Genomic DNA, 12,330 nt, shown 5'->3' on the forward strand with positions numbered 1-12,330 from the left:
TTCAATTCTGAAGGACAGCTTTGCTGGGTAGAGTATTTTTGGTTGCAGTTTTTCTTTCAGCAGATTGAATATATTTAGCTGTTCTCTTCTGGCCTGCAAAGTTTCTGATGAAAAATCTGATAGTCTTATAGGTGTTTCCTTGTACGTAACAAGTTGCTTTTCTTTTACTGCTTTTAAGAGTCTCTCAAATTAAATTTGACAAGTTTAATTATAATATGTCTCAGTGTGGGTCTCTTTGGATTTATCTTATTTTAAAGTTTCTGGGCTTCTTGGATCTGAATGTCTTGTTTCTTTCCCCAGATTAGGGGAGTTTTCAGCCATTATTTCTTTGTATAAGCTTTCTGCCACTTTCTCCCTTCTCCTTCTGGGATCCCTATAATGTGAATATTGGTCCACTTGATGGAGTCCTTTAAGTCTTCTTCACTTTTTCTCATTGTTTTTTCTTTTTGCTCTTCTGTTTGGATGAATTCCATTGCCCTAAGTTGGCTGATGCTTTCTCTCGCTTCACCTAGTCTGCTGTTGAACTCCATTATTGTATTCATTTTTGGTTTTTTAATTTATTTACTTATTTTTGGCTGCGTTGGGTCTTTGTTGCTGCGCGCAGGTTTTCTCTAGTTGTGGTGAGCAAGGGCTGTGCTTCATTGCGGTGCGTGGGCTTCTCACTGCGGTGGCTTCTCCCACTGCAGAGCACAGGCTCCAGGCACATGGGCTCCAGAGCGCAGGCCCAGCAGCTGTGGTGCACAGGCCTAGCTGTTCCATGGCATGTGGGATCCTCTGGGACCAGGTCTCGAACCTGTGTCCCCTGCATTGGCAGGCGGACTCTCAACCTCCATTATTGTATTCTTTAGCTCTGTGATTTGTTTGGTACTTAAAATATTTTTTTATTTTTTAAAAATATTTTTTTATGTTTGGTACTTTCTTATATTTTCTCTTCGTTAAAATTCTCACTTTGTTGAAATTCTCATTGTTCTCCTGACCTCAGTGAGCATCTTTATGCCCATTATTTTGAACTCTTTATCAAGTAAATCCTTTATCCATTTCATCAAAATCTGTTTGTTGAGTTTTATCTTGTTCTTTTGTTTGGAACATATTCTTCTGTTTCTTTGTTTTCCTGACTGTGTTGGTTTCTGTGCATTAGATAAAACAGCCACTCTCCCAGTCTCGAAGGAGTAGTCTTGCATAGGAGATGACTCTTATCATTCAGCCCATCCCTAGCTCTTGGTTGGCTCTCAAATCTTTGTGTTTGTCCAAACCATTTTCTTCATTCTTAATGGCTCCTAGTAGATTAAGCTGTGCCACAACCCTTTTTGATGTGGGTTTTTTCTCATGTCACTCAGCTAGTGTCTGGATTCCTTTCAGAGGGAATTATTCCATATTTAGTGTAGGTTTCAGTGTCTGTGGGAGGAGGTGAGTTCAGGAGCCTCTATTTTGCCATCTTGAACTGGACCGTCTCATCCCTGTCTTTATACTTTAATAGCATTGTTACTTGTCTAAATATACTATTGTTTTATGTTTTTTTAATATACAGATATATATTATTCTGCAACTTTTTTTCTATTAACATTGTTTTAAAAAATCTATGTTGATACTTCCAGTTCTTCATTTTAACTACTGCATAACTGAGTTCATACAGTGTACCCCATTTGTATGAGTATGTATTTTTATTTATATATATGTCCCCCCCACCATTGCAGGACATATAGATTGTTTTCAGATTTCATAACTGCAAACAGTTCTGCAATGAACAACCTGTAAATATGTGCAGAAGTTTCTCTAGGATCTATATCTACTAGAATTGCTAGACTGAGGAGTTTACACTTTTCCACCATTGCCAAATTCCCCTCCAAAGTGATTGCACCAGTTTGTACTCATATCAGCAATGCATGACAGTTTCTGGTTTGCCACATCCTTGCAGATGTTTCCTACTGCTTGTTCAAATAATTATCCTGTCTTCCACCAACTAAAACTTTGCATGTTTTCCATTCACTTCTATCGACTTTGGTCATCCCTTGTTTCTCTAGAAGCAATCCATTTCTCATCCAAAATTTCCTTAACTTTTCAGTTTTGTTTTGTTTTGTTTACTCCAAGAGTACTTTTTCGTTCTCTTGATTATTTCATCTGTCTTCCCTTAAATTTGACTCAGGTAATCTCTAGGAACCATCATCCAGTAGCCTACATGTTTTCCTGACATATACATTGTATCCCATCTTAAAAACACATTTTAACATAAGTTAAACATAAGTTAAAACGTTATTTTTATTGGCTCTTCAGTTTCTAAAGAAGAATACATTGTGGACATAATAAAAGTGTTATTAAAACATCATTTAAAATAGATTGTGCAAGTCAGGTTAACTTAACATATTTAAGTTTTAAATTAATTTGAAAGATTTGAATTAAAAGAGAGTGAAGAGAAAAAAGCTCACGGACATTTTAATTTTCTGGGAAAATTTATTTAGAAGGGTATCAAATAAATTTCCTTGACCTTAGAGCTATATTGAATTATTTGCTTTTCCAAAAAGGCATGGAGTCCCCCTCCTCACAATTAGCAGATTCCTGAGCATATTTATAAACGGTGGAACATAAAAAGGTTTGTGGAGGGAAGTAATTCGTTAGATCTCTTAGGCAGTATGGAACTAGGAGGGCTAGATGGCTACGTAGGGAAGAACAGGACTGCTTAAAACTGCTAAGCTACAGTAACCTTTGCGTATAAGCATTCTGCTTTATAAGGATGTGTATATGTACTTACAGCCCCCTCCTCAGGACCTAGATAGGTAAAAGGATAGCAGACATACAGCTCAGATGGCTTTTTCTCCTCCACCACCATGAGTGTGCAGCAGGCATTCCACATGTTGCACCATTTTCAACCCAAAATTGAATATAGAACCTTAGTACTTCTTTGAGACATTTTGAGTACACATTATGTGCATTAGTCCGTTTGCTTGGTGTGATTAAACATATAAACAAACAGAAATTAGTTATAGGAGAGAGTACATTTAGCACATCCATAGTCTCTTTGGATTTGGTAACAGTCAACTGTTTGGTGCCCACTTAACATTTCTGACTGTCAGAAATTGATGGTACATGTCTCTCTTGTGTTGTAGGACTTGCCATGCATAGAAAGCCACCCTCCAGATCTCATTCACTTTCTCCATCTCCAATTAACAAAAACAAACAGTTCCATATGGAGAGAAAAAGGCAGCGAAAGCCAAAAGTAACAGATATCCGCCGATTTCAAGCAAAGGTATATCCCATCACTTGACCGCCATTGGGCAGCAGGCATTACCTTTTACCCTTAGCCAGATGCTACAGTGAACATGCTGTTGACTAAAGGCTTAAAATGCATTTAATATTCTTGAGCTGAGTGGATGACAAAATTATGTGACATAGCTTTTACGTCCCCCATTAGGGAACATAAAACTTGTACTCATGAAACTCTAAAAAAACTAACCTTATTAGATATAGCTTAGTCAGTACTCTGGTGGGTTAAGAAAGTATATCCGTGTAGACAGGCATTTTCAGAGAGAGCTTTAGAAATGAAGAGAATTTGAGGTGGATTAAATGTGACTGGCTATTTGAATTACAGATAGGATGAAAATGCCCAAACAGGAATGAGACCCCTCCTGTTAGGGTTCAACAGGAGGATGTATGATTACTAAGGAAGACTTTCTACTGTGGAATAGGGATTTTGAAATGTAGCATAAATTTAGAACACTTAAGTTGTTTGCTACAGTATGTTTTATAATGGTGAAAACAAACTAATTTAGATGTCTTAAAATAACATGTAACTTCAACTCAAACATGTAACTTCCACTCAAGTGTGTATCAAAATAGTTACAGGAACTGTGAGAACACAAAAAATATGTAAAGTTGTGTTTTATGTCCCAATTACATATCTGTTAAATAATGTATATTTAATAATATATATAGCCTGAAAGGAACTTTAAAAAGTGAATGGAATGGCAGAATATTAGATTGATTTTTTTCCTTCATTTTCATTTGTATGTTTTTAATAACTATAATATCATATGGCCTTTTCCCCTGTAGGCAATAACTGAAGCATTTGAAAAGGAACTAAGAAGAAATAAAGTTCAAGAGAATATTGGACCTCTAGGAATAAATGACAAGGAGGAAACAGTGGGTAAAAGTCTCTACTGTAATAAATGCCATTTGATCAGATCAGTGGAAAGTACAGAGATGATCTTCTTAAAAGGAAAAAAATCAACAGGGCCTTAATCATTATTAGCCCCTTAGAAAAAAGCAGAATTTCATTTCATGATGTGGGATTTTCTTTTATTCATAGGTAGGCAAGTTGCTAAAATGTGGCAAGACATGGTACCCAAAACTAGTATTTTTCCTTCCTGCCTAAAACTTCCATCAGTTTTTAAGGGCTTCTATTGCTTATCAGTTCACCAAGGCTTTAAAAGATAGTCTAGGCTGACAAGTTAAAGAGGGAGAGTAAAAGAAGACAGGAAATCCCAGTTGCTCCATGCCTGGTTGGAAGACACCCAAAGCATAAGTTTCGTTGCCTTTCAAAAGAATAGTTACAGAAGCTAAATGAAAGCATGGAGAAAATGCTTATGCTAAAATGTTCATAAACGAAACAGAATATAGCATACAGTGTGGTTAAAACTAAACATCGTCTAAGAACTTTTTTAATCTACGTTTAAAAGGTTGTCAAAAGAAGCAAGTACATCAGAACATCATTAGTAGTTGTATTTAGGGTGTGGGGCTATGGCAACTATGAAACTTGAAAAAGATTTAGTGCTTTTTCAAATTCCAAAGGATGCCAGAAACTAAAGAGGCATTTAACTTAGAGTAGGTAAATAACCAGACTGTAGAAATTTTTTTTAATTAATTAATTTATTTTTGGCTGTGTTGGGTCTTCATTGTGGTGTGGGACTTCTCTTGTTGTGGAGCACAGGCTGTAGGTGCATGGGCTTCAGTAGTTGTGGCACACGGGCTCAGTAGTTGTGGCTCACAGCTCTACAGCACAGGCTCAGTAGTTGTGGCGCACGGGCTTAGTTGCTCTGCGGCATGTGGGATCTTCCCGGACCGGGGCTCGAACCCATGTCCCCTGCGTTGGCAGGCAGATTCTTAACCACTGTGCCACCAGGGAAATCCCCAGACTGTAGAAATTTGAAGTAAGGTGGTTTGGCTGGGGATTATGTTAGCTGTTTTTGTCCCTATGTAATATTTAAGATGATGTATGAAAGTTATTAGACTTCTCATTTCTATTCTGTTTTATATCTGCTCCTAAGGAAAAAATATACAGAGAAACTGTTCATAAAGGAACTCCAAAACATAGTCAGCCCTGGAAGATTTACTCTAGAAAAACCACAACTCCAGGTCCAAGAGGTGGCTTGCCAAAGCCAAATAAAGCAGTTCCAAGTAAGAACCACAAAATTGTACTTTATGGAAAACTGGCATCCTTTGAAAGTGTGTGCTACATGCCAAGGACACAGCACTGAGAACCAGCATCTACCAGTCAGCTGGAGAAAGTTCCCTCTTCTCTCACTGCCATATGCTAGATTTCTGTAAAGAGAGATAAAACTCTTAATGAGGCATTTCTCTAGAACACTTTTTTTTTTTTTTTTTTTTTGCGGTACGCGGGCCTCTCACTGCTGTGGCCTCTCCCGTTGTGGAGCACAGGCTCCGGACGTGCAGGCTCAGTGGCCATGACTCACGGGCCCAGCCGCTTCGCAGCGTGTGGGATCCTCCCGGACCGGGGCACGAACCCGTGTCCCCTGCATCAGCAGGCGGACTCTCAACCACTGTGCCAGCAGGGAAGCCCTCTCTAAAACTCTTAAATATATACCAATATATTGGCACCAAAGGAATGTGATGGCTATGACCAGCTGTTCCAGCTTTAGCTTCACTCTGCTCACTCATGCTGGTTGTCTTTTGTTTCTGGGAAGTTGGTAGAACCAAAGGGGTGCTCCAAAGCAAGCAGAGGGCCTGTCCAGCTCCTGTTACATTGACAGTTGGTGCCAGGGTACAGTTTCAAAGACCACTGGCCTTCTAACTACATCCCATCAGACAGAGACTAACACTCCTCAGCCCTCCTGGGAGGCAGTTTGACCACACACACAGCATCCACCCCAGGCACTGAATCAGCTGAGCAGTTAGGATGGACTTCACAAAACCAGCATGTCATCAGTCAGAAATGTTGACGTTATTTTCATCCTTACTAGTAATTGGCTATCCCAATCAGAGAAGGAGTGCAAAAGTAATAACACACTTTTAGAATTGTTCTTTTCAAGCTCAGAACCACATCACTTAGATAAGCTTTGATCTCGCAGGAAGGTGGGATGAGATTTCTTCTTAAAAGCTGTCAGTGAGTTTCTCAGATTAAGAGCATCTTTTTTTTTTCACCTTGCAGTGAAAGTGAATGAGCACAGTCTCCTGCCCCTGATGCTGGAGCAGTTTCCATTTCTCTATGTTTCTGGTCAAACACTAAGCAAAATGTGGAAACAGCAAATTGCACAGGTTGAACAGCTCAAAAAAGATGCATATAGAGAAAATCGATCAAAGAAGAAACTCCAGGATGAAGTAAGATAACTGTCAATTAAGCATAGGAGTATAAACCAAAAAGGGGCAGAGCTTATCCTTGATAATCTAGTGAATAGAATTATTAACCTCGTTTCCTTGTATCCCACTTAAAGATAGAAGAAGCCTTGAGAAGGCACGATCTCCTTACTGTGCTTATCAAGAAAGAATATGAACATAACAAGAGACTGGTAAGTTATATTAATTACTTTTATTTGTACCAGCTGGGCAATATCCCCACTGACTCAAACCTCTTACACTTACCTGTGGAAGCATTTAGGTCTTTAACCAAAATTGATGAGAGGGTAAGGTGCTAGATACTTTATATACACAGTTTCATTTAGTCTTTATAGTAACATAATAGAAACGTTTTCTATGAAATGGAAAACCTGAAGCTTTGAGATGTTAACTTGCCCTGGGTCCCACCATAATCAGCAAGGGCAAGGTTGAGATTTTAATCCAGGTTTGTCTCTACCTCCAAGCCTCTTCGAGGTACCAGGTGGTTATAACTTAGTGTTTTTTGTCCTCTCCTTTCTTTCTCAGGTCCCAAATAGAAAGCTGAGGTTGTCTATGCCTCCATTATAATTTGGACTGAGAATCGTACACAGTACAACATTATCCTCTGAGTATCATGAAGGGGGAGGACAGAGATCAAAAACAATAAGCCAGAGGAAGAAACTTGAGTATAGAGATAAGCAATGAGAACTATAATTCTAAGCAGTTTCAGAGAAAGAAGGGGAAGCCATCAGGAACTGCATGTGAGACTCTGGTGCGGGGAAAAGAAAACAAGTGTCTGGACACCTAGTTGAAGGCTTTGTGTACATGACTTCATTTCACCCTCACTACTTTGCTAAGATATCACCTAAGTTCCTTAGTTTTGATATAGATACTTCTGTTAACTCAAGCTCTGCTTGAACATCTTTGAGGGTGCCAGTTTTCTACTTCTTTTAAGCAGGCATCTGGGTATGGCTTAGATGACTCCCTGGTGAAATGGGGAGATGAGACTCTCAGTCCATGAGGATTGTTGCTGCTCTCTGCAGCCTTGGGGGCTTATTGGGGCAGCTCTTCTGTGTGTTTTTTTGTTTGTTTGTTTTTTTTGGCTGCGCAGCATATGGGATCTTAGTTCCCTGACCAGGGATTGAACCCGCACCCCCTGCAGTGGGAGCGTGGAGTCCTAACCATGGGACTGTGGGGCAGCTCTTCTGACTAAGGTGATGAACCTACTAAAGACTAAAGGATTTCTGGGGACGGACAGGCTTTCACACTCTATGCCCAGCTAGCAGGCTACTGGCCCTCCATACGCGGCTTACTGCCTGAAGACATTGTGTTGGGGAGTGGGACAGATGAGAACACTGGAGTCTGTCTTCCTCATGTCCTTACCTCTTTTTCCCCTTCCCTTTCTTAGCAAGACTTCAAGGACCGCATTCACAGGCAGAAGTTGACCCAATCAAAGATAAAAGAAAATCGGCAGCAGACTGTTCGTGCCCGAAAATATTATGATGATTATAGAGTTCAGTTGCATTCAAAAATGATGAGAATGAGGACCCGGGAAGAAATGGTAAATATTGCTTTTCTGTCCAATCCAGTTAAGAAGGTAAATTTTGTCTGTTACCTTTTAGGACCACCTTCTTTGTGACTCTTGTCCCAGTGTGAATCCAAAATCCAAATGCAAGTCCAAAATGCTGGCTAGAGTTCAGACTTGGCCCACACCTCATTTTATTACCCCCATAGTGCATCCCAGTCTACTCTGTCTCTACTGCCCGTCTTTTTTTTTTAATTGTTGTTGGTTTACAATGTTGTGTTAATTACTGCTATATAGCAGTGATTCATATATATATGAATATAATATATATTATACATATATACATGTATATATATTATACATATATATACACATTTTTTATATATCCTTTTCCATTATGGTTTATCGTAGGATACTGAATATAGTTCTCTGTGCTATACAGTAGGACCTTGTTGTTTATCCATCCTATATATAGAAGCTTGCATCTGCTAACCCCAATGTCCCACTCCATCCTTCCCCCAACCCCCTCCCCTCAACCCTCTCTCCCTTGGCAGCCACCAGTCTGTTCTCTATGTCTGTGAGTCTGTTTCTGTTTGGTAGATAGGTTCATTTGTGTCATATTTTAGATTCCACAGATAAGTGGTATCTTACGGTATTTGTCTTTCTGACTTCACTTAGTATGATAATCACTAATTGCATCCATGTCGCTGCAAATGGCATTATTTTGTTCTTTTTATGGCTGAGTAATATTCCATTGTACATAAATACCACATCTTCATCCATTCATCTGTTGATGGACATTTAGGTTGTGTCCATGTCTTGGCTATTGTGAATAGTGCTGCAGTGAACACAGGGGGTTCATGTATCTTTTCAAATTAGCTTTGTCCGGATATATGCCTGGGAGTACAATTGCTGGATATGATAATTCTGATTTCAGTTTTTCTGAGGAACCTCCATACTGTTTTCCATAGTGGGTGCACCAACTTACATTCCCACCAACAATGTAGGAGGGTTCCCTTATTCACCACACCCTCTCCAGCATTTATCTGTAGACTTTTTAATGATGGCCATTCTGACTGGTGTGAGGTGATACCTCATTGTAGTTTTGATTTGCATTTCTCTAATAATTAGTGAAGTTGAGCATCTTTTCATGTGCCTCTTTATCTGTATTTCTCTACTGTCCTTATCTTAATGTGAGGTCTTAATTCCCTCTGATGTCCCAAGTGTCGGTACTTCTGCAGGACACCTGCTTTAGGGGTTTGGGAGCATGTTGTAAGAGACAGGAATTTAAGGTGTGATTAGATGACCTCGGATTCCACGCAAAACCAGGAAAATAATGTAGGACAGATATGCTGTGAGATCTTTCCACAAGGTATTTGCTATCTCATCCTCATCAAGCTTGGGATTCCAAACTAGCAATAAATTTCATCTCTAGAGTAAAACATTAAGGTAATTATACTTAACAGGACTCAGTACTCTGAAGTGGGTCATACTATTATCCTCATTTCTAGAGGATACTACTAAGGCTTTGAGAGGTTAAGTAATTTGACACTAAGGCAATGCTGCCGGCTGATGAATGCATGACTGTACTTTAGTAAGAATTCTTGATCAGTCAGTGGAGGACAAGTGAGCATATCCGAATCCTTTGAACAGTTTGTGTACCTGTGGCCTAGTTAGATGATAACCACGTGGCCCTCAGCTGTGTACATGCAGTGTTTCTTTCTACTCTAGGGTTCTTTTCCTATATACATGACTGCTTGAGAGTTCTTTTCTGAAAGTAGTTAAGAATCTTTGGGATACAGGAAAAGATGCTGAATACCATTAGTCATTTAAGAAATACAAATCAGACCCACAATGAGATAAACTCTCACCCACTAAGATGGCTAAAATAAAAAAGTGCTGGCAAGGATGTAGAGAAGTTGGAACACACATGCAGGGCTGGTGGGGTTATAAGATGGTGCAACCACTTTGGAATAGTCTGGCAGTTCTTCAAAAGGTTAAACGTATGATTCAGCACTTCTACTCCTAGGTAACTATACACAGATGTTCACAGCAGCACTATTTATAACAGCCAAGAAGAGGAAACAACGTCTATCAGTTGGTGAATTGATAAAGTGTGATATATCCATACAGTAGAGTATTATGTGGCAATGAAAAAAAGAATTTCATAGTGATTCCTGCTATAATATAGATGAACCTTGAAAAACTATGCTAAGTGAAAGAAGCGAGATACAAAAGGCCACATACTATATGATACCATTTATGTGAAATGTCCAGAATAGGTAAATCTGTAGGCATAGAAAGTGGAGTAGTGATTGCTAGGGAGAGGGGGAGGGGGAGTGGCTGCTAATGGTTATGGGGTTTCTTTTTGGAGTGAAGAAAATGTTCTGCAGTTAGCGGTGATGGTTGCACAACTCTGAATATAGTAAAATCTACTGATTTATACATCTTACAAGGGTGAATTTTATAGTATGTGAATTATATCTCAATAAAGCTGTTACTTTATACTGATTGTAGTTCACATAGATTTTTTACATACCTCTAGTTGGGCAGAATTTTATTCCTCCATGAAAATTCACCGTAACTATCTTTCTGACTAAATAACTGGCAGATATTTAAGAAACTGTTTGAAGAAGGTTTACAGATTCAAAAGCAAAGATTACGAGACCTAAGAAACTATGCCAAAGAAAAGCGAGATGAACAAAAGAGACAGCACCAAAATGAACTGGACTCAATGGAGAACTACTATAAAGACCAGGTGGGTTCACCGCTACTAGTTTACATTCTGATGTGCTTAATCCTGACTGCCCGGTGTCAGACATCAGCTTAGTCTGCTGAACAAGTAAGCCTCCACATATTAATCTGGAACTTGTCACTATACAGGTTGGACTGACTGAAATTTAAGGTAAAATAAGCTAGTGCTTGACCACAGTACAGAATATTGCCCTATTTCCATTAAAATAAGATTTTAAGCCTATGAACATAAGAATTGTTACATTTAGACTACAGACAAATATAAGGTTTTTTTCTCTTCCCTGTAAACAGTTTTCATTCCTGGCAGAAGCCATATCACAGGAACGTCAAGAGCTCAAAGCCAGAGAGAAATCCCAGGCCCAGGTAATCATTAACAAGATAGAAATCATTTATTTACATTTTTAAGAAATGGAAAACAACTGTACTACACTTTTTAAGGGGAATGGAGAGGATACTAATAAGATCGATCTACGATTTAAAACATGTATTCTGTGATTTTAACTTTACCTGTTCAGGTCTCTGTAAGAGCTGCTGAGAAATTATTAAAATTACTGCAGAAGCTTGATGAGCAGGAAGGTGGAGAGGGAATAAAAATACATGAGGGCCTGGATCAATGTTGTGAATAGCAGGATGACATGAATTCTCTTTTAGATGTTATATAAGGTGAAGAGGGAACTGAGATCTAAGATGGAGAAGGAAATTCAACAGCTGCAGTACATGATAACACAGAACGACGATGATGCTTTCTTCCGGGAATTGGAAGCTGAGCGCTTCAAATCTCGGCTTCATCTGGCTTCCTTTCAGTACAGTAAAAATCCCTTCCTATGAGGCCAGACTTCCTAGGTGTGGACTTTACTGGCTCAATTCTAGCTCTGCCCTGGTAAACAATCTAACCCAGAAGAATCATTTCTAAATAACTTATCTATATACTAATACTTTTTATGAAATAACTAACTTTGAAAATAAAAATTTTCTTAAAGTTTATTGCTTTGAATTTATGACCTAAAACTTTAAAAGAGGTGCACAAAAGCAACTGAGCAGCCAGCTTCTGAAGCCTATTGCTGTAGGTGAACAAAAACAGTAAAAAAAAAAAAATAGCAGTTGAGGACCCCAAAAAAAGATCTCTAAATCAGAAAAGAGCTGAAGTGTGGGCTTGTCATTAGAGGTGGGACTTACTTAGGGTTAAACCTTAAAGATAGGATGGTTAAGTGTGTGTAGCTTTTTCACATGGAGGCTAGAAGATGAGAATTTATGCATTATGGCTTCTATCAATCAGTTGGGAGGGGTGACAGGTATAAAAGGCCCTTGGTGCTCAAAAGAGCACTAGTGATTGCAGGTGGGAAGGCGGCATAATGGACTTGAAGTGGGCAAGAGTACACCCTATTTCTAGTATGGGGGCAGATGAGGAAGAAGAAAAACCCACTCAAGGGTGGTGTCCTTCCTGGAGAGGAGGGCTTCAGTGAAGGCCAGGAGCTGGAGGGAGGCTTCAGAGCAATTGAGCATATGGG

At 39.1% G+C, this 12,330-nt stretch overlaps 1 protein-coding gene across 11 annotated transcripts in view; it reads left to right on the plus strand.

The window, feature by feature from the left end:
- The window catches only part of CEP95 (centrosomal protein 95), a 59,554-nt gene extending 47,748 nt beyond the window's left edge, over positions 1-11,806 (plus strand). For all 11 annotated transcript variants that reach the window (XM_019944439.3, XM_019944440.3, XM_019944441.3 and 8 more), the window contains 9 exons: positions 3,102-3,241; positions 4,045-4,134; positions 5,259-5,388; positions 6,380-6,549; positions 6,663-6,737; positions 7,952-8,104; positions 10,680-10,826; positions 11,114-11,185; positions 11,474-11,806. In XM_019944439.3, coding sequence (XP_019799998.1) covers positions 3,102-3,241; positions 4,045-4,134; positions 5,259-5,388; positions 6,380-6,549; positions 6,663-6,737; positions 7,952-8,104; positions 10,680-10,826; positions 11,114-11,185; positions 11,474-11,650 — 1,154 coding nt within the window. In that variant the 3' untranslated portion in view covers positions 11,651-11,806. The remainder of the gene's footprint in view (positions 1-3,101; positions 3,242-4,044; positions 4,135-5,258; positions 5,389-6,379; positions 6,550-6,662; positions 6,738-7,951; positions 8,105-10,679; positions 10,827-11,113; positions 11,186-11,473) is intronic.
- Positions 11,807-12,330: the final 524 nt, after the last annotated feature.

The sequence above is a fragment of the Tursiops truncatus genome, chromosome 20, assembly GCF_011762595.2.
Source record: "Tursiops truncatus isolate mTurTru1 chromosome 20, mTurTru1.mat.Y, whole genome shotgun sequence".
Lineage (NCBI taxonomy): Eukaryota > Metazoa > Chordata > Mammalia > Artiodactyla > Delphinidae > Tursiops > Tursiops truncatus.